The 23,933-nt window shown below is 36.0% G+C and overlaps 1 protein-coding gene across 9 annotated transcripts in view; it reads right to left on the bottom strand.

Moving 5' to 3' along the window:
• LOC113512264 (transcription factor EB) overlaps window positions 1-23,933 on the bottom strand; it is a 153,786-nt gene that overhangs the window by 18,131 nt on the left and 111,722 nt on the right. For 8 of the 9 annotated variants that reach the window (XM_052897098.1, XM_052897092.1, XM_052897093.1 and 5 more), the window contains exon 2: window positions 13,691-14,001. The exons of the other annotated variant lie outside the window; for it this stretch is intronic. In XM_052897098.1, coding sequence (XP_052753058.1) covers window positions 13,691-13,746 — 56 coding nt within the window. In that variant the 5' untranslated portion in view covers window positions 13,747-14,001. The remainder of the gene's footprint in view (window positions 1-13,690; window positions 14,002-23,933) is intronic. 9 annotated transcript variants of the gene reach the window in all.

The raw sequence follows: 23,933 nt of genomic DNA, 5'->3' as shown, positions 1-23,933 counted from the left end.
GTTAATTATTGTTGAATTCATCACAATGGGCCAACTGATTTACTTCACCTATCATCCTGCAATGATATCTCATCAGTGTAGACCGACAGCACAGGCGAGGTTACCATTTCAATTTCACTCATTAAAAGAAATCACTCAGTTCTCTATCTACGCCTCCTTTCCGCCTCTGAAACTCGCGATCGAAGTCGCGGACAAAAGCTAGTATTCACATTATGTATATGTCTCGAGTGATTACACACATGTATACTTAATATAATACAAGTGTGATAGTGACATTCATGAACAGCAACGTGTGTACCTTGACCGCTAATTCTAGCCAATAGGTATGAGGTATGTAGGTACACTGCTTGTACGCCCTTTGCTTGCCAGCTGTACTATGTATATACACCTATGCCATTTGATAGAAATGAGGTAACTTTCCGTTGCAATTTTCTATATTATTCAAGGCTTCATTTGCGTTAATTAAGATAAAAAGTATATGTTCATTTAAGGTATACTCCTAAGATTTGAAGTTGGTACACAGTTGTACCAACCTTAGATTATATAGATAGAGTGCCACCATATAAATATTTCACTAAAACTAGACAACTATTTTATCTATGTGTGCGTGAACAGAGTTACCATATCGTACATTTACTTCTCAATATATAGGAGAAATTATCTTGTAAGGTTAGATTGAAAAATAAAATTCTTACCAATATATTTGAATTAATTAAATAAACAGAGCATAATGCATTCGTTTTGATGCTTATTTTAATAAATATTTTGATTTATGACCAATCTCAATTTATTCAGGGGTTCCTAAACTTATTATGCCTAATGCCCACTTTGAGAATAAATTATTTTTTAGCGCCCACATTTTTTCACCTACTTAAAAACCACTATTACTTCAAGATCAACAAATCACCTGCCAAGCCTCTACACAACGCCCATATTTTTTTCTGGGTCTCTTACCGCCCTTTAGGTCTGCAGCGCCCACAAGGGGGCGTTATCGCCCACTTTGAGAAAGGCTGTTTTAAATGTTTTTTTTTTATACCACTTAGAATGGCAAACAAGCTGACAGCCCACCTGATGGAAAGTGGTAACCGTCGCCTATAGACATGAGCGTGGTGGTATGTTCTTGAATAAAAGCTATATCCATGTAAGGAGCAAACCGTGTTACTAACTAGCTAGTAACTACTGACTGACACATTCGTGTGGATAATAGCAGCCTCGCCTTGGCCACTCGTTATATGACAGTTTTTGCTCACAACTACGAATCGGAAATGGCGAATTAGATGGAAATAAAATGTTTTAATAAAAAAAAAAGCTGTTTCCACAACGTGGCAAATTATAGAGTTAATGTCTCGGGAAATTACCACTGGCCAGTATTGGGTAGTGCGTTTTGTAAATTAATCAGGTTAGAAATCGAATCCGGGACCAATATACCTAACACTACATTATAAAGAGGATAGAGATTGTTAGTAATGGATACTAACAGCCCCTTTGCTAGCAATGTACCCCATCAGGTCAACCTCCACGTGGTTCCGCCTGGGAAACATCTTAGTTAATTCTTGTTGAATTCTTCACGAACGACCGACTGACCTGCCTTTATCTTCACGTGTTATCTATCACTGATGCCCCGCCAGTGTATACCAATAGCGCAGGCGGGGTTACCATTCTATTATCACCCATAAAAAAAAAACTGCATCATTAATGTCGTGAAACATGTACTTATGCTTTTTAGAACACCATGTGTCTCATGTTTAAATTGAATAATGAATAAATAAATACCTTCGTTGTGGCGTTTTCTTACACAAAAGAAAAAAACAACTTCTCTGGCAAAAATAAACAACAAAATATTAAAAAAAAATATACTTGGCAATGACGTAGAGATTCTAACGATACCCCCCACATCTTAAACAGTTCAGACATTTAGAAGTTACAATGGAATAAAGAAACACGCATACGTGAAGTAAAAAAACATACCACTTTTTAAGGCAGTCGTGTAAAAAGAGAGATTTTTTGTCTTTTATTTAGTACATAGATAATGCTATATAAATGTAAAATAACAGTTACGACTATGCTGTTCGTAGTTCACGATCATTTCGGCGGCGCTACTTGATATGCCGAATATACCTTTCGCGATTTCGGCCCCTACGCGTTCCAAATATATGATTAATTGACGAAACAATGGCGATAAGTGAGCGATTGCTTTCCAATCTCTCTTCATTCATCTGTCAGGATAAACGGGGGGGGGGGGGGGGGGGGTATGTAAGTAATTTACCCTAATCAAGTCGACGTCCACGCAGTACCTGCTGGAAGCCATCGTGCTGATTCCAGATGTATTCATCACTCGCAGAACCCTTCAGTAGTAAAAAAATCGATTTTAATAAAATTTATATAGAATCAATTTGCATGTACCTATATTCTTTCAGATAAAAAAGAATTATCCAATTCGATTGACAACTGAGGAATTTATGAGGTTTTAAACATAAAAAAAAATACAATCGAATAAATACAGTTTCCTTTTTCGTGAAATCGGTTAAAAAAGATGAAAAATTTTGTTGTGAGTGACATATTTCTTAGTTCAAATGTTTTTTTTATATGCAACTTTGTTAAAATGTTCAGTTTAGTTGGTTTAATGGATGCAAACAATTTCCATTATCTCTGTACGTAAAAAACAAATCTAATTACAATAATCGTACAATAAAGATTACAAAAACAATAAACAGGGGCTCTACCACCAATGTCATTCCGAATTTTCGAACTCAATTTCGTATTTTTGTTCCCCAGTAAATGGAACTTAACATTTCGTTCGTCATAAATCCTACCATTTTTAAACGGTACATATTATATAATTTTAACGTGAAATTTACATTTCGTTCGGTCCCGAAAATTCGAAAACCATTTCATGGTAGGCCCTCTGATCGCTTGGAAACAAAATACGAGAGTTTTGATTCTTCATCTTTTCAAGCGAATTATCCACGCAACATTGGGATGGTGAGGAGCCACTTGTATATTACAGAGTTTGGTCGGCGACGTTATTATTAACAAATATGCCGTAGGTACCTAACTATCTAAATACATAGGGAAAGGAATTGTTAGAAATGGAGTTTGGCAGCCCCATTGCTAGCAGTATGCCCTATTAGGTCGACCTCCATGTGGTTCCCCCTGGAAACCATCATGAACAATTCTCGTTGAATTCGTCACGATGGGCTAACTGACCTGCTTCATCCTCACCTATCATCCTGCACTGGTGCCCCGTCGGTGTATACCGATAGCGCGGATGGGGTTACCATTCCATTATCACCCATTAAAAAAAGACTACCTAAATACGTCCTTACATTTAACAAATATTAAATTCCTATGTATTTGTGATTTTCATAAGCACAGTTCGTGACAGTCGCGTTATCGTCTGTACGGGCAAGGACGGAGTGCGTCATACCATTATTGTGGGACTGTAGTATGCATTATCTTCGGTTACCGTGCCATCCGTGAGGCCTCATCTCGTCTAAGAGCTTGTTACGACTGCATAAATGCACAATTTCCAACTGCAGATAATAATTGTAATGAAGAGAATTTGTAACTACAATTCAATTTTATAGCATCATTGTAACAATGAGTTAACTTCAATTGAGAACGGATTTTGCAGTAAAATTACATGTTACAGAGACATAACATCGTAATCCCCAGGAATGGTACCGTGTGAGGGTTACCATGGGCACTATAGTATACTCTGTTATGTCCATGATACTGTTCAGAAGGTTTTTTTGGTGGATGAAAATGGAATGGTAACCCCGCCTGCGCTAACGGGATACGCTGGCGGAGCACCAGTGAAGGGTGATAGATAAGAATGAAAACAGGCCAGTTAGCCCATCATGATGAATTCATCAGGAATCAACCATGATAGTTTCCAGGGGGAACCGCGAGGAAGTCGACCTGGTTGGGTATATTGCTAGCAATGGGATTTTTAGTCTCCATTACTAATAATCTCTTTCCCCCCTGTTCAGAAGGTTTGTTTGACAGGATATCGTTATGCGTCCTTAAACTAGGTATTCGAATATTAAGGGACAAATATTTCTTCAAAGTTCCTCCTGATTAAACCATTTAAGGGTCGCATGCGTCTATAACAAGATTAATAATCACTTATAATAATAATGTACATAAAAGAAAATATAAATAAATATATATATTTTTATACAACTTAGAATGGCAAACAAGCTGACGGCCCACCTGATGGTAAGTGGTAACCGTCGCCTATAGATAAATAAATATATTTCATAATCAACCACAATCATTTAAAACTAAAATATTGTCTAAAAGTATTGATTTGAGTCTACCCTAAGTTTTCATATGTTATTTTTTGTATCTATAAAAATCTTTCTCTGACAATGTATTATTTCAATGTTGTGCATGTTTATAATTGAAGCAAATACTATAATTCGTTTTTTTATATAATATAATTATTTTAACTTTAATGCACAGTAAAATTCTATGTACATTTGGCGGATTTAAAACACCGGACGGTGTTCTCTACCAGTCAACCATTGGATAAACCGATTAATAAGTAGAGATATATTCATATAATATAAATGTACAAATAATATATTAAATAAATTAAAATATAGATTAATAATCAAATAAATAAATAAAATAATTACTATAATATATCAAACATTTAACTGTAAAAGAAGAGCAAATAGCAATCTATGACTCGATCAGAGAAACCCAGCAAGATTAAGTATATATTTGTATGTATGTATTTGTATTATTGATATGCCTAAACAAATAATTATATAAATAAATGTCTACAGGCGACTGTTTCCCCTATCCATCAGTTAGGCCGTCAGCTTGAGTGCCATTCTAAGTGTCAATAAAAATATTATTTCTTCATAATATGAGTATGAACCCTTAACTACAGGGGGGAAGGGATTGTTAGCAATGGAGTTTGACAGCCCCATTGCTAGCAATATGCCTTACTAGGTCGACCTCCACGTGGTTCCCCCTGGAAACCATCGTGAACAATTCTTGTTGAATTCGTCACGATGAGCTAACTGACCTACTTCATCCTCATCTATCATCCTTCACTGGTGCCCCGTCGGTGTATACCGATAGCGCGGGTGGGGTTACCATTCCATTATCATCCATTAAAAAAAAAAACCCTTAACTACAAAATAAATGCAGTAAGTTAATCAAATTAACAACTTGAGCATGTACATTTATTTTATTATTTATATAGACAGTATATAGTACTTTTTATTCTTCCGGTGTTGCACGATGTGCACCCGACCGTAGTCACCATCAGGCGAGCCGCATGCTCGTCTGCCACCTATCATCATCATCTTCCTACCCTTATCCCAATTATTATTTGGGGTTGGCGTAATATATTTTTTGTCCATATTACAAAAAGCTTTAGCTTATAGTTTTACAACCGGCCGCCTGCCTTACGTCAACCTTTGTTTACCCCCTAAATTAAAGTTCTATAGAAGCAACCAATTTCAATAAAAAAATCTTATTGTGAAAAGTTGCTTATAGGGAAAAAGGCGTATAAAAATACTTTACCGTCTGAAAAATATTTTTACTTATTTCTTTTACTAACTAAGCTGTGTAGAATAAATAAAATATAAATAATGTTGCTTATAGAGAGGTCGCTTATATAGAACGTTCACTGCATAAGAAAATGTGGTTTGGATTGGATCTGGCTTCTGGATGGTCGTTCTTTGATTTACAATATCATACTTTTTTTTTATACTACTTAGAATGGCAAACAAGCTGACGGTCCACCTGATGGAAAGTGGTAACCGTCGCCTATAGACATGAGCAGTACCATGGACATAACAGAGTATACTGTCTCGCCCATGATACCCCCATGCGTTGCCATTCCTGAGGACTCAGGTGTTATTCCTCTGTACCCAGTAAATTCACAATTACTTACTTGAGTAACAGAGAATCGATATGTATGTGTAGTAACAATGATTATTTTCATGCTCAACCATCAGGCCGACTCTCAAGGGCTCGTGAAGGGGAGTAGCTTGTTCATCTTGTAAAGATAATTACGTGCACGCTACTGCTTGACATTTTCTTTACGATACGCTATCAAGGTAGATAAGATAGTACAAATTGAGGGCGCCATTTCATATCTCTCGTACTTACGCGATTTTGATTTATTTTTGTTTGGACTGACGGTCTTTTTGGCGATAACGATAACGTGGTTATGTCATAATATGACAGCGTCGTGGCTCAGTGATACACTACCGTCCACAGACCTCAAAGGTCGTCGGTTCGAATCGGGTCGAAATCACTATCAACTTAGAATGGCAAACAAGCTGACGGCCCACCTGATGGAAAGTGGTAACCGTCACGTATAGACATGAGCGGTACCATGGATATGACAGAGTATACTGTTTCGCCCATGATATCCCCCCATGTGTTGCCATTCCTGAGGACTCAGGTGTTATTCCTCTGTACCCTGTAAATTCACTGCTATATCACACCCTTCAAACCGAAACACAGCCATGCAAACACAACTGCTTCACGGTAGAAACACAAATGGGATAGAAGTGCCCAAGCAAACGAACTTTTGTAGAAAGTCTCCCTCTGGTAATAAATTTAAAGACCGAATGTCTGGAGATGGAATACACACTCAAAGAATTAAATTAATCCGTGTGACATCGGTAGGTTCGCCCTGTCATGTTGGATTCTAATATGCTCGGCGAAATGTGGGCAATACAATTATAAGTTCGGGCATTGTTATGTGAGTAACGGTCATAAAATTTGGCATTCATGTAGTTTTCATCGCGGTTAATTAACATATCCAGGATAAAAGGACAAGGTCACAGTTAAAAACTACATATTAATAAAAACATGGCCGTGTGGTCCCGGCATAGAACAGGCCACCTCTTCTTTTCCCATGGGTGTCGAAAGAGTCAACTAAGGAAGGGCGAGGGATGGGCAGCAACGTCTCTCTTAAAACATCTTTAAAAGGCTTAGTAAACCAGTTGGCAGCTGCCGTAACTCTTTGCAGACGTTTAAAAAGGAATGTTAATCCCTCAACTATTAAATTTCCTTATTCGTTTCTTACGACAACCACGGAAAAGGAAGGTGGCTCATTCTATGCCGGGACTACATGGCTAAAAAAATTGCATTCCTATAATATCATATTTTGACAGATTATAAAATCACTAAAAAGAAGAGAACGTATATATATGTGCATCTCCTTCTATAACCTATAAATATGGGTATTAATTTGTTGTCACAGTAGCCAGTGCCGTGCGATACGGTACCGACATGATCATCCCATCAACTGACGGTAATGGATGACTGTTGGTTATACGCGGAAGTGCCAAGGACGTAATTTCATCATTAGCCTAATGATTATGGTATGTATGTACAGTAAATATAAAAAGCAGTTTACAGAACTGTAATTAATTACTACAAAATGGTGACAAAGTAAGAAATAACTCGTTACTATTCCTTTTCATGTTTATAATGTAATAAAAGACAGCGACATCTAGTTTTAAACTAAGCAGAACTTATATTATGAGTATTTTTATTTCTAAATTAATATTATAAAGAGGAAACTTTTATGTTCCTAACTGAAAAATTCAAAGAGCATTAATTTGATTTTGAAAATTATTTCTCCTATAGAAAACTACATTATCAGTGAGTACTTAAAATGGGCTGGGGGGAAGGGATTGTTAGTAATGGAGACTGAGAATCCCATTGCTAGCAATATAACCAACCAGGTCGACCTCTTCGCGGTCCCCCGTGGAAACTATCATGGTTAATTCCTGATGAATTCATCAGGAATTCATAAGAAATCTGGTGCTCCGCCAGCGTCGTCCCGTTAGCGCAGGCGGGGTTACCATACCATTTTCACCTATCAAAAAAAAATGAGCAGGGGGGGAGGAATTGTTTGTCTAACTGACCCATTGCCAGCAACACACCCTATCAGGTCGATCTTCGCGCGGTTCCTCTTTACAACCATCGTGATTAATTCTAGCCGAATTTGTCACGATGGGCTAACTGACCTGCTTTTATCGTCACCTATCATTCCACACTGGTGCCCCGCCAGTATATACCGATAGCGCAAGCGAGGTTACTATTCCATTATCACCCATTTCAAAAAATAGCATTGAAAGGAATTGTTAGAATACGGACTACCAGACCCATTGCAAGCAATGTACCCTGTAAAGTTCGCCTCCCCACGGTCCTCCCGGAAAACCATTATGCTGATATCCAGGTGTATTCATCAGGATGGGCTAATTGACCTGTGACCTGCTACTTCATCCTCACCTATTACTGGTGCCCCGCCAGCTTATACTGTTAGCGCTTTGTTTTGTAAGTTTTAGAGCAAAACATTCAGACCAATACAAGCTGATGATCTTAAATCATTGTACGGGGATCGGACCCAAAAGCAAAAGAAACAATGCACTAAACAACTTAACGACTGAGACCGTCATATGACACATGAGCCAGAGACAACCCTGACACGTGTCATAGGGTTGTCATTGATGTTCAGAAACTGTCCAATCATGAACGCGGAAGCGGGCACTGCAGTTAGGAGAACTAATGTAATGGCGCACTCTCACGATCCGACGTCCTTGGACGTAGGAAGAGCGTCATTTGTCGCGTGGATGGAAGGTCGTGGTCGGTGCAAGTCATGAGTTGTAACGTAATGTTATGTCATTTATTGCTATTCACACTATAATTTTAATTTTATAATCGTCATTTCAGTTTGAACATAGATCTCGGTGTTATACTGTGTACGTTATCATTTTGTATACTACTATGGTGACAGGGCGGGGGATGGGGGGGGGGGGGATTGTTTGTAATGCGGACTACTAGTCCCATTGCTAGCAATATATCCTGTCAGGTCGACCTGCACGTGGTCCTGGAAACCATCGTGCTGAATTCCAGATGTGTTTATCACGATTGACTAACTGACCTGTCTTTTCATTCTAATCTATCATCCCTCACTGGTGCCGCGTCAGCGTATGCCAGAAGCGCAAGAGGGATTGCCATTGCATTATCATCCATTAAAAAAAACTACTATAGTGGCAAACAAGGATACGGCCCGTCTGATGGTAAATAGGGTTACTGTATCCTACGGATGCCTTTAACACCAGGGGTGTCACTGTAGATGCCTACTCTTACGACATTTTAACTTTTAACGTAATAATAAAAATGTGGCAACATTAATATATTGAGTGTGACTTTAAAATGTTATTTACTCACAATGTTACAACTCATCTGGAGGTTGACGTCTGGTGGCTGTAGCACAGGTTATCCTAGTTCAGCCATCAGTCTCCACAATACAAACACTGTATATTCTTAAGCGAATAGTTTCTTCATACAGTATTGTGGAGATTGAATATTTTGAACATGAATTTGACTTTAAAATGGATACAATATCGTAGTCAGACAATCAAAGAATGGTCACGTCACAATTTTTTTTTTTAATACATACCATATGAAAGCAACAGCTCAATCCCTTTTTTTATGCAACTTAGAATGGCAAACAAGCTGACGGCCCACCTGATGGAAAGTGGTAACCGTCGCCTATAGACATGAGCAGTACCATGGACATAACAGAGTATACTGTTTCGCCCAAGATACTCACCATGCGTTGCCATTCCTGAGGACTCAGATGTTATTCCTCTGTACCCAGTAAATTCACGCCATATCCCACCCTTCAAATCGAAACACAGCCATGCAAACACAACTGCTTCACGGTTGAAACACGAATGGGACAGAGGTACTTAAGCAATCGACTTTTGTACAAAGTCTCCCTCTGTCTCCCTTACGATAAAGAATAATTCTATGGATTATCTATCCTATAGACTAAGACATGGTCAGCTAATTTTCTTTAATTCGAATTTAAATACTTGATCAACATTCAAATACAAAAGTAAAGCCAAAATCTACTCTTCTATTTTACTAATTGTTACAACTTAATGAGTTATTTTTTTTTTGTTTTGTTTTGTAAATGCAATTAGTTATTAATAGAGCTTTTCTTTCTTCATTTAATAATATGCTAAAAAGCTGAATAGTTATACCGCATATCAGATAATCCACACACTTTATTATACATCCATAAAGAAGCAAAATTTAAATTCTGCATTGTCCTAGTTTAAATTTTTATACAACTTAGAATGGCAAACGAGTTAACGGCCCAGCTAATGAAAAGTGGTAACAGTCGCCTATAGACATGAGCAGTATCATGGACATAACAGAGTATTTATTTATTTATTTATTTAAGGAACACCAACAGCATATTGAATTATAACATATAGTTATAACAAACATTAAATATAATACAATATTAATGCACATGCCTATTATAGGTATTCACAGCATTCACTTTAATATAATTATACAGTGCAAGAAAATTAAGTAAATAATAAAAATAAACATGTAACCTAAGTTGTGAGCAATATCAGAAAATAAGATTATGATATAATATATTATATGATGATATAAAATAAGAGTATATTGTTTCGCCCATGATACCCCCCATGTGTTGGCATTTCCTTTAATCTAAATCCATCTTTACAATAAACCATTCTAATCACAACGAACGGTCGCTCAATAGAGCAACTTTACGAGTAATGAGCGGATTCATGACCAAACAGGAGGGCCAAAGACTGATATGGTGGCACTGTTAATTAATTCCAATCCGAACTCTTGTATCATCTTCGCCTTCACTTTCAATTGTGCGTTCGCGTGTCCCGTACCATCCACTAATGGGATCGCTGAGCGCATATCGCTTGCGCCATACGACAATTAAAGGGTTAATTACCGTAACCTCGTGTGTGGGAACTGTATTACACTGTCAAATATACATTACTAGCGATACGGCCCGGCTTTGCACACTGACCAGAGGGAGACTTTATACAAAAGTCGTTTGCTTCGGCACCTCTGACCTATTCGTGTTTCTACTGTGAAGCAATTGTCTTTGTGTGGCTGTGTTTCGGTTTGAAGGGTGCGATATGGTAGTGAATTTACTGGGTACAGAGAAATAACACCTGAGTCCTCAGGAATGGCAACGCATGGGGGGTATCATGGGTGAAACAGTATACTCTGTTATGTCCATGGTACTGCTCATGTCTATAGGCGACGGTTACCACTTTCCATCAGGTGGGCCGTCAGCTCGTTTGTCATTTTAAGTTGCATAAAAAAAGATGCTGTAAATTTTTTTAAAATCAGTTGAATAGTTTTTGAGTTTAACCATTACAAAAAAATTGACAATCAAATATTTTCGCTTTATATTATTAGTATAGATAACATAGAATGTAATGCATATCTCTGACTTGCTGAATTGACTGAAGATTGAATGGTTGATCAGATTTTGTTAAAATTTGTTGCACAAATAGACCTTTTAATGTGACAGATTAACTTTAAAATTTTAATCCAAAAGAAATAACCACACGTTTTACTACATTATAAATTAAAAATCTGTACAATACAAAAGAAAATTATAAAATACTGTAATAGCTAAGATAGGTTAGTAAGTCCTCGAATAAGGAGGTCCAATACGTACGTATGATCCAATATATTTGACAGTGTAATATGCCTCTAAGCGTCTTCAAAAAGATTTATTAGCAATTACCATTTTGTATGTATGTGTTGAATAGTTATGCGTGTGTTCGTTGTGTAACTGATGAATTAAACGATACGTACATACCGCGCTTGTGTGTGTGAGTAAAATATGAATTGGAATGCTTTGTAAATGCACACATAAAGGCGTGTCAGCTACTATTACGTTTTTACCGACTTCAGATAGGAGGAGATTCTTAATTTATCCGGTTTTCTTGTGTGTATGGTCTAAATCTAATAACATATTAACTTTGAACCGATTCTAATGATTATTTTCTTAATTGAAAGTGTACTCTCACATTACACTGGTTCTATAATAAGTTTATTTATTGAAATATTTTATTAATCGTGGTTAATCCCACTAGAATAAAAGTCGAAGGAGGTCGACCTGATAACCCTATCAGTATAGCTAGCAATGGGTTAGTTAGACCCCATTACTAATCATCCCTTTGCAGGGGGAAAAGGGATTGTTAGTAATGGAGACTGAGAATCCCATTGCTAGCAATATACCTAACCAGGTCGACCTCCTCGCGATTCCCTCTGGAAACTATCATGGTTAATTCCTGATGAATTCATCGTGATGGGCTAACTGGCCTGTTTTCATTCTCATCTATCACCCTTCACTGGTGCTCCGCCAGCGTATCCCGTTAGCGCAGGCGGGGTTACCATACCATTTTTACCCATAAAAAAAAACCATCCCTTTGCCCCGACGGAGGCCTTTAACTGACGGAGTTATGGGGCTACAAATATAAAAACCACAACCGAATTGAGCACCTCCTTTTATTGAAGTTGGTTAAAAAGGATATTAATGATTTAGATGTAATTCCCTATAATTATTTACCTAATCATATTACTACAACTGAAAAACTACTACAATACACCATGAATGGGAAGCCCATGAATGAATACGCAAATACGTATTGTATGCTAATGTTTTATCGCAACATCGACTTAATTGCCGGGTGGGTAGGTATAAAATCGTTCGTATCCGGTCACTCATTGCTACAACTTGGACCTTCATCTTAATTATATCACCGGCAGCATCATTAGTGCATCATCTCTTGGAGTATTGTAATCATCAATGACAAAATGTGTTTGTTACCGGTCTAGATATAATAGCCTATTTCAATAAAAATTAATGAAAATGGCAAAAAATGGCAAAAAGACAAAATGTTGAAATCATTACAGAAACGGTCTTTAAATGACATAAATTAAATAGAAACATTTCGAAATATTCAATTAATTAATTAATTTCAAACCGACTTCAAAAAGAAGGAGATTTTCGATTCGATCGTATTTTTTCATGTTTGCTAAATCTTTGTGCATAAATTTATTTACTTGTTTAACTCTTTGTTGCACCAAAAACTTGAAAATATACAATGACAATTGAAGTGAAATACAGTAACATAAAGTAGATTTAAATATTAAAGGTCGAAGTTAAATAAAAAGTATAGTTTTATTAGTTCTCTTCTTTCTTCTCTTAATTCTATTGATACAGATCAGTTATTACAGTTATGCATAGAATATTACAAACTTACCGTGTAATAATAAGAATATTTAGACGGAGGAGGAGTTGTTATTAATGGGAATTAATAGCCCCACCAGACCCTGTGATCCCGGCAGAGTATAGCCCACCCCTTCCTTTCCCGTGGCTGTCGTAAGAGACGACTAAGGTAGGGCGAGGGATGGGCAATAGCGTCCCTCTTAAAAAGGGGAGGCTTATGTTCAGCAGTGGACAATTAAAAGCTGATATGAACGGCTCCATTACCATCAATACACCCTGTCAAGTTGACCTCCACTTAATCATCAACATGGTTAATTACTGAACACTTTATCCTCATCTATCATCCCACATTAGTATCCCACCATTGTATACTTACAGCGTAAACGGGAGAAGCATTTTACTATAAAAAATATATATTAAAGTACAAAATTACAAAGTCTTAAACATACACAAATACAGGCATAATATGGCATTACAAAAACACAATTCAAGTTCAAAATAGTAAATAAAAAAATAGAAATATCACTCGTAAGATGATATTTTGTTTCAGAACTTTGAATAGGGTATTTGTAACACCATCATAAAATCTTAAAGATAAATACTCACTCTTTCTTATTGTTAACTACAATGACTAGCTTCACTTTGCGAGGGCCCTTGGTCATTTTGCAAATATCCTTGCTTTTATCCTGCGGGCCCTGGCTTAGAATTTTTAATAGAGGAATGTTTCCGAAAGTCAATCACTTCAGCCCAAATGGCCGATCCCAATGTCACCTCACTATCATTTTCTCCAATTCACCCACTACTTTTGAAACACATTGTAACAGTTAGTGTAAATGTTTTAAACACTTAAGTCCATTTAATATTGTAACACACACTTTTCTATATCACTGGATTAATACTGCTTAGTACTCGAGTTTCTGTTGGCCAAGGAAAAACTGTTATCACTGGAAGCCTAGCCGATTTTGTGCACGATTTAATAACAAAAGATTAAGATACGGTGATTGATGCTTGCGTGACGTTTATGTTATTACATAAAGTAATTACTACGATAAATACATTTAATACCGCCGGTGTAGTGACACGTGAATCGTGTCTGATCCGTACGTCAATGGACGAAAGTATATCGTGTGTATTGAAGACATACTAAAGACTAACTTATCAATATTGCTAAGTACGGAATTAGCATTTCAATTAATAGATTAAGCGAGTAAAGAAATAGCGAGCAGGAAATAAGTATAATTGTAAAATAAGGCATAAAAACTATTAACAATAACAAACACGACGAAAGCCTACTTGATAGAGATATGAACGGAATGCTTGAAGATATGAACAGAGCTGTAAATGGTACTCCTCACGCGTTGAGACTGACAACTAAAGTGTTACACCTTTTATTCATAATAACTACAAATAGTTAAGTAGGCACACCACACAAAACTATCACTGAGAAGGTTAAATAATAGAAAAAGATAAATTTGCAGAATACTCAACAGACTTCGGTTGATGTTAGAGACAATATAGCTCCAGTAAACGATACAGCTAATGTAGGAGAATTAAAATTATATAATAATTTAGTTATGTAAGCAAAGGAAAATATCTAACACCACATCTTCTGGTGACAGTATTTATCAAAGTGTGCCACGTTGGCGTCACTGAACACCGCGTCAAGATTTCGCTTGATGAATGATGATGCATTGTTTATGATAAGCTATCAACGTGGTTTAAAATGGTCAAATATTAAATATTTAACATACAGTAAACGGGATTTTTATGTGTCAAATAGTAAAGTTTGTTTGTTTATTACATATCAGTTGAGAGGACTAAAGTTGGAAGCCAAACTTTTTCTTGCAAGTGCATGTCATATATGACATGGATGATTTCTCAAGGAAAAATTGCGAGGAAGAGATATTTTACTGACATTATTACATGTTCAGGAATACTTTGCAGTATTCTCTGCTGTCAAATGTCTAGATTACTTTCATTGCATACTTTCTTTCTTGAAGGCTTCTAATGTAGCTTATTGCATGATACCTAAATGCCTTAAAATAATCAAACGATTAATTTGAAATTGAGGTCTCCGAGCACAGTGGACCTTTCTCTTAACATGCGTCTCTTTTATAGACCACAACAAACATCAGTCTAAGAGGAAAACTAGAAGCAGCTACCACTTGTAACTGCACTAAATCTAAAGGCTTAGTTTTCTAAACAATTAGAGCAAGATCAATAATGTTGAACGTTTGATGAGTTTACAGTATGACCTTGACTTTCTTTTGTATTATTATTACACGACGCTTTATTTTTGCTCTTTCTATTTTTAATTTTCTTTTTATCTTGAATTTTTATTTAGGTTTATAAATTCTCAATATTATCTTTGTAAATACCAATATAGGTATTTCGTAATTCATATCTATTAGGATTAAAAATAGTAATTACAAGTTAATCCTCATATTTTGTATGATATGATCGTCTAACGTTAGTCATAGTAAAAATAATAAAGTTGTAGTTCAGATGCCCCCAAAAATAGTGTCTTTTCACAGCTGTTTCAAGCAGAAATCAAGCTGAATTACCAAGTTTATTTATTATTTTATTATTAGAATATTTAAACAAATATTCACTATTACTACTCGTATTTGTTATGTTTCAATATTTTATTAGCAATACAAGTTCATCATCATCATCATCATCATCTCAGCCATTATCCGTCCATTGTTGGACATAGGCCTCCACCACAAATCATGGGGAGGAGAGGTGGCAGTAGCTGCCGCGCTTGGCAGGCGGTTTGGAAATCGTAGTCAAGCCTTTGATGTTTTAAGAGAAACATTGCTGCTCATTGCTCGACTGTAAGTTCGCCTCTTACAACATCCACGGGAAAGGAAGGAGTGGCCCATTCTATGCTGGGATCACAAGGATATTATAAATTACACAACTTTTATTTCGGAAAAACACAGAATCAAAATTCAGTCTGATTTCAAATAGGTTTACAACTCTAGTATTTTTGGTAATTACTCTGATAAATCAGAGTCGTTTGTATAGTTTTCAAAGTGGGAGGAAGGGACTGTTAGTAAAGCGGACTATCAGTGCCATTGCTAGCAATATAAGCCCTATAAGGTCGATCTCCACGTGGTCCCCCCCTGGAAAGCATCGTGCTGAATTCCTGGTATAATCATCACGATCTGCTAACTGATCTGCCTTTTCATTCTCAACTATCACCCCTCACTGGTGCACCGCCAATGTACACCGTTAGAGCAGGCAGGGTTACCATTCGATTATCATTAAATAAAAAAAAAGTTTCCAAAATTTTAATGACCTCATTTAGTCTTTCTGTACTTTTAAGGTAATCATCACTAAGATACCCTAATCTCTGCACTTTAAAACGATCATTTTTAGATCAAAATCAGTAGCAACGTTCCGTATCAGTGGAATATCACTATTACTGACGATATTCTGCTGATTTGGCTGTTCATTATGTAGATTAGATTAGTGATTATATATTATGTCAATAGTGACGTTTCACTCGATCATTCAATTAATAATTAAATATGCCATCTCCATTGGACCGCTGTACAGTTTAAAAGTTCTTAAACCGCAAAATAACTCTCTGACCATAAAGAGACTTTGTACAAAAGTAGTTTGCTTGGGTACTTCTGTTTCATTTGTGTTTCTACCGTGAAGCAGTCGTATTTGCATGGCTGTGTTTTGGTTAGAAGGGTGGGATATGGTAGTGAATTTACAGGGTACAAAGGAATAACATCCGAATCCTCAGGAATAGCAATGCATGGGAGGTATCATGGGCGAAACAGTATATTCCATTATGTCTACGGTACTGCTCATGTCTATAGGCGACGGTTACCACTTTCCATCAGGTGGGCCGTCAGCTTGTTTGCCATTCTAAGTTGTATAAAATAAAAATGAATTTTTTATGTAACTTGGAATGGCAAAAATAATTACAGTTTACCATATTAAAAGTGACAACCGTCGCCTATAGACATGAGCAGTACCATGAGCATAACAGACCATGTAGCCCATGATACGTTTCTTCATGCGTTTCTAATATTGAAGACTAAGGTGTTATTCCTCTGTACCCTGTAATTACACTGCCATATCCCACCCTTCAAACTGAAACACAGCTATGCAAATACAACTGCTTCACGGTAGAACCACCACTTTTCATCAGGCCCGCCCGAGCACGTCAGCATGTTTGCCATTCTAAATAAAAAAAAATCTAATTGATTTCGAGGAAAATTGGCTAATAGGTGTAAACATTGGTAGCAAATTTTTTTGGAAGCCTGATTAAACTTATCAAAACACTATCCGATATAGAATCATTTGGAGATTGATTAGTGTCGCGACTAAGTAATACATTATCGCAGTACAGGAAACGATATGGTGTGGGTAAGTTGATAATTCGATATTACGTAACATATGCAATATAGACAGACACATATATATATATATATATATATATATATATATATATATATATATATATATATATATATATATATATATTGTAATTTATTATTATTTCATTTTTGATACAAGATAATTATTTTAAAAGTGACTTCCAAAATAGATCCAGATCCTCAATTCGCTTGTTCTTTTATCTGTATGTTACGCGATATCTTTGCCGTTTCTGAACCGATTTTGAAAATTCTTTTTGCAATCTATTTGTTCCTGTGGTGTTGCCATATTTTGGCAATGATCATGGAACAAAGTTTTTTTTTAATCGAGTTTGGCACCTTGTTGCTTCTACTCGTATATTAATTTTGTCCAAATTGATAATCAAATTTTGTTAGTCTGATAACTAGTGATCTAGCCTGGATTCGGACGAGTAGATAATTTTTTTTTAAAATAATCAATAGCCTATGCCACTCCCTAATAACGTAGCCTTGTATAGGCGAAAGAATTTTTAAAATCGCTTAAGTAGTTTTTGAGTTTATCCGTAAAAAACAAACAAGCAATCAAATCCTTTCGTTTTAAAACATTAAGATAAATTTACTATTAGATTTAATAATAAAAATCGAAACTATTCTAACTTCACCTTGCAGTAACTTGAGTTAATATTTAAACTGGACTAGTTAATATTTAAACGTCTCAACAATGACTACTTCCAACAAAACAATAAAATCTATATTTCAGATTTACAGTGAATAATGCATAGTAATAAAACACCGCTGAAACAATAAAGAGCAAAATGTATTGAGTTGGACGCTGCTATACATAGTAATATGTTAGTTTAATATAGGGTTGTAATAGCTTTTACATAATATAATGTAAAATAATTATTTTTTATTACTTGTTTTTAAGCTTCGTTCGATCGGCATATATTTATTGGCTGGGTTAAAAAGTACACTATGTCCTACGTCGATTAATTTAACCGATAATAAAAAATATAATGCCAATAAGATAAAAAAAAAAAATCATATTTCCTTTTTTAAATATTAGTAACGATTTAGAACATTATCGACAGATAGTGTATAATCCGTATTGAGTTAAATGCTGTAACCATGGAAACAACAGAAATACTCCTCACGTTGACCACTAGATGGAGTTGTTATTATAGTATCTGTGTGCTACAACGCGATATTCAGATTTCTAACCCGTGGATGTGAATAAGGGTTTGTTCAGATAGCGTATGAAAAAGTTATAGAAATAAAATGTTATTAATATATGTTGATAAAAAAGAAATAAATAGTATAAATTTTAAATTAAGACGTATTTATTATAAAGAAGATTTATCTTTGTTTTTTTTTCATAACACATGGAACAAACGAGCATGCAGTTAACCTAATGGCAAGTGAAGAGTAAATATATTAATAGATAATCTCAAAAAAAAAAAAAACTGAACTATTTTTAAAAACATAAAAAGTTACATTATAAGCGGTTAACTTAAGGTTGTGTTATAAAAACCATAGCTGACAAATTTATTTTTTTAACCATTTTTCCTTTAATTTTGAACATGGATTATATCACCTTGATTTATTCCACTAATAAAAAAAAAAAAAAACATGCAAAGAAGTGTTATTAATTCGACTGTATTATGTTGATATAAATACAAACATTTTGTATAATGATGCACTAGAGCCATTTAGGTTACTTTTTTTTTTGCATATATACGAGTATATTTTACGGCTTTGGATACAAGTCGTTTTTAAACACTTCTTTAAAGATAGAAATGTTGAATGTTGGTACTTATATTGATAGGGTAACACTAGGTTACTTTTTAATTAAGAACTTGCAACACCGTACGAATAGTACGGTGTTGCGTACGTCAAGCAAACACTTCATTCAATAATTCAGTATAAATTAAATTACTTATATAATATCATAAAAAAATACTTATTACTCTTTTTAAGTTTTTTAATTTTTCCAGTCGATAAGCTGCAGGAAATATTTTTTCGTTGCTTCGATCTCGTGGTAATTTGATAATTGATTTGACAACCCTGTACCGATTACTTGACCTTAAGCTAATCTACCATACAACAATGGAGGTAAGCTGTAACAAGTAACAATACTTATGTGTACTACATTACGGTTTAGATTTAAAAAATAATAATTGGACCATAACTGATATATATTAATTCAAAACAGAATATAAAATTTACCAGAGGGAGATTTTGTACAAAAGTCGATTGCTTGAGTACCTCTGTCCCATTCGTGTTTCAACCGTGAAGCAGTTGTGTTTGCATGACTGTGTTTCGGTTTGAAGGGTGGGATATGGCGTGAATTTACTGGGTACAGAGGAATAACACTTGAGTCCTCAGGAATGGCAACGCATGGGGGGCATCATTGGCCAAACAGTATACTCTGTTATGTCCATGGTACTGCTCATGTCTATAGGCGACGGTTACCACTTTCCATCAGGTGGGCCGTCAGCTTGTTTGCCATTCTAAGTTGTATAAAAAAAAAAGACAAACTCTTTATTTGCATCAAGAGATACACAAAAATTGTGATAACAGTAACAGAAAAAAAGGGTGTCATATTCCAAATCACTGTATAGGTCCCGGCATAGAAAGAGTCACCTCTTCCTCTCCCGTGGGTGTCGTAAGAGGCGTCTAAGGGAACTTACAATCGAGAAATGGGCAGCAGTCTCCCTTTTAAGACATCACTAAAGACCTAATTGCGGTTGAGATCCCGCTTGCCAAGCGTGGCAACTACTGGCAAAACCTCCCAATATATATATTTAAAAAGTATATGTAACTAAAAATACTTGTTAGAATAAATGAATGAGTATACTTTATTTGCATTATACAATATAGGAAATAAGCAAGACAATTTACAAACACAACGATACAATTGTATAAGTACAGTAAGGCGGTGTTATTGCTGAGAGTAATCTTTTCAAGACAACCTTAGGGTAATAGACTAATTGTTGTACAAGTAGGTATGATAGTACTGTATAAAATAGACTAGACTTACACATTTGCCTATTTATGTACGACAATAAACGTGTGACGTGTCTGTCGTGCGTCGCACGCGCACATACCACGTGACCAGTTAATTACACTTCACGCGAAAGTGTTCTCGTTTAAATTACCTTCAGAAATACTGCAGTGACAAATAAATACATACAAAGAGACACAAAGTTGCCCACACAGGAGAGCGAGGTTTTAATTGCTAATTTGACGTCATAATTTCAACCATTATCCGGCCATTGCTGGACATAAACCTCCCCTATAGACTGCCACAAGGAACGATACCTAGCCATCCGCATCTACTGACTCCACAGCAGTACATAGAATAGCGGAGTCGCCGGAGACCACTTCCTTATAGTGTTGACCGTTGGGGGGTTTTGCCAGTAGTTGCCACGCTTGGCAGGCGGGTTGGCAACCGCAGTTAGGCCTTTGGTGATGTTTTATGAAGGACGCTGCTGCTTATTCCTCAACCAATTATTTTAGTCGGCTCTTACGACACCCATGGGAAAGGAAGGGGCCCATTCTATGCCGGGACCTACACAGCTAATTCGCCATATTATTTGTTAAAAAAATTCTCGACTTGGATGCTGTAACGTAGAGTAATTTAAGATTTACTTCTATATAAAAAAAAAAAAAAACACAGAAAATTCAAACGTAATAACATAATATGCAACAAAAACATGGGAATAAACGTTGTCGATTGCATAAAGAAGTTTTAAATTTAGTTTAGAATTGGCCAAGATATCACGTAGCATAGACAGTGAAAAAAATAATTAAAGATTATGTCCCACAAAAGGAAAACCGACTTCAATTGTAGCAAAACCAGTCACTTTGATCTAAAAACTAAATTACTAAACCGATTTTGATGGAATTTCTATTAAACGAATCTATATGTAGATAAAAAAAGAATTTTCCAAATCCGTTTAGAACTGACGAAGTTATGAGGTAACAACATAAAAACAATACAACCGAATCGAGAACCTCGTTGTTTTTGAAGTCGGTTAAAAAGAAAAGATGAATTTAGAACCTTCTCAATTTTAAAGTCGCATAAAAACTTAATCTACCTTTAGCCACAATTGTGATATGTATACAAGATTAGTTCTAAGGATATAATTATCCCTAAATCTAGAGTCGACAACGCGCGCGTGACACCCTTGGTGTTACAGGCGTCCATAGGTTACGATAACTCCTTTTACCATCAGACGGGCCGTATGCTTATTTGCCACTACAGTAGTATAAAAAAATCACAGTATTCATGAAATTAAACAATTGCCTACTAAATAAAAAAAAACTTACCGAATTAACCATTTATAAAGAAAAAATATGTTGTTTTTTTATTTTATCCGGTTAGAGTGGACTAAAACATTAAAATCTTTTATCTTTCATACAAACAGCGCAATCAGTCACCAAAATCAGTTCATGCACGATTTACACCAAACGGCGCGAGTCGGCGCGCGTTGTAGCGACCTTTACAAAGTCTATACAGAAATTCAAAGATGATCTTTAAATTTCCGTACAGTCAAGACTTTGGCAACGCTGTCGGTTGCACGCGTTCTGTGGAATACATTCTGTTATAAAATACACGTGCATTCCGCGGAACGTAGGTGTCCACGCGCATTCTACAGACATTTATTAATTAGGACCAATACGATCGACTGCCAGCGTGTCCACGTGTAACAGCACTGATGCGTTTCAACGTCCACTGACTTGCGTTTGATATAAATCTTCCATTTGGATGAAAAGTTTAATAATTATTTTTACTAGTGGTCGAAATTCGACCATAACGTATGTTGTATATGTATATTGTATTATCTATGCTATGCTTGAGGGAGGCTAAAAGACCGGGTCGTCCACTTTTCACAGCTGCCTTAATTATTACATATTTTAGTTGTATTACACCGTAACTATTGAGGACAGAAGGGGAAAAATGTTAGGACACTTGATACGACACGACGAACTTATGAACATTATAATAGAAGGTAAGATAGAAGGAAGAAGGAAGGAGAGGGAGACCGAGGCATAGTTACATCAGGCAGATCAAGGAAGGAGTTGGTGTCGTGTCGTATCAAGAGGTGAAGAGACTCGCTGAAAATCGTAGTGAGTGGCAAGAGCTCCACCGACAAGAGCGCAGCTCTTAAATGGATAGATAGACACAGGTTTAAGGTTACAAATTGTTCATTCAAATTAGTCATTTCATATGTCATACAAATGTATTGACTAACTGAGGACAGCTGGACAATATACAAACATGGCCGCCTTCCCAGTATTGCCCTCCCTCAAGCGTAGCATAGATAATACAATATACATATACAACAACGTATATTGTAATAAATGAATTCATTATGGTCATGTCTGACATTCAGTAAGACTATAGACAAATAATATTAAAAACAAAAAAATATTAATCTATTCTCAATTTGACCACAGACTTTAACAATAAACAAAAGAGTATATATGCGTGTGTGTGTCAAATACGTGGTAGTGTGTGTAATGTTTTATTTTTTGTTTTAATGTATATTTTATGTATAATTTAAAAAAAAAGTATTAGTATTCTGCACTCCTCTGTACAAACTATAAGTGTGCGAAATTTCATACTCCTCTGTTTGGGCAATTTTTGTAACGCATGGGGGGGGGGGGGGGGGGTATCATGGGCGAAACAGTATACTCTGTTATGTCCATGGTACTGCTCATGTCTATAGGCGACGGTTACCGCTTTCCATCAGGTGGGCCGTCAGCTTGTTTGCCATTTTAAGTTGCATAAAAAAATACTTACATTACAATTGTAAGCATATTTTTTTATTTCGAAAAACTTGAGTAGGCCAAGTTAACACAGCCGATGCGATTCTATCTTATCACCAGTGTGTTTGTATGTCATATCGTTGGTTGCTTCAGTATTTACTCTGACACCTGTTTATTACACGACAGATATTTTTCTTGATGTGTATTTATTACAATTGTAAATTTAATTTTGAAATTAAATGAAATGAATTTTGCTAAATGATAGAGGTTTATATTTCCCATGTACATTCTGTGTACATTTTCTTTTCTATTGCAAATGTGTCAATAAGCATGTGGCCCGTCTGATGGAAAACGATGAGAGCGGTATATAAGAGGAATGTCATGCACGTTTGTAGTACTTAAAAATGAACGTGAATTTACAGCTTGGGTACCTCTGTCCCATTCGTGTTTCAACCGTGAAGCAGTTGTATTTGAATGACTGTGTTTCGGTTTGAAGGGTGGGATATGGCGTGAATTTACTGGGTACAGAGGAATAACACCTGAGTCCTTAGGAATGGCAACGTTTGGTTGAACGTATCATGGGCGAAACAGTATACTCTGTTATGTCCATGGTACTGCACATGTCTATAGGCGACGGTTACCACTTTCCACCAGGTGGGCCGTCAGCTTGTTTGCCATTCTAAGTTGTATAAAAAAAA

The sequence above is a fragment of the Galleria mellonella genome, unplaced genomic scaffold (assembly GCF_026898425.1).
Source record: "Galleria mellonella isolate WM207_F2 unplaced genomic scaffold, CSIRO_AGI_GalMel_v1 utg352, whole genome shotgun sequence".
Classification (NCBI taxonomy): Eukaryota; Metazoa; Arthropoda; class Insecta; order Lepidoptera; family Pyralidae; genus Galleria; species Galleria mellonella.
This window is presented reverse-complemented; position numbering and strand designations above follow the sequence as displayed.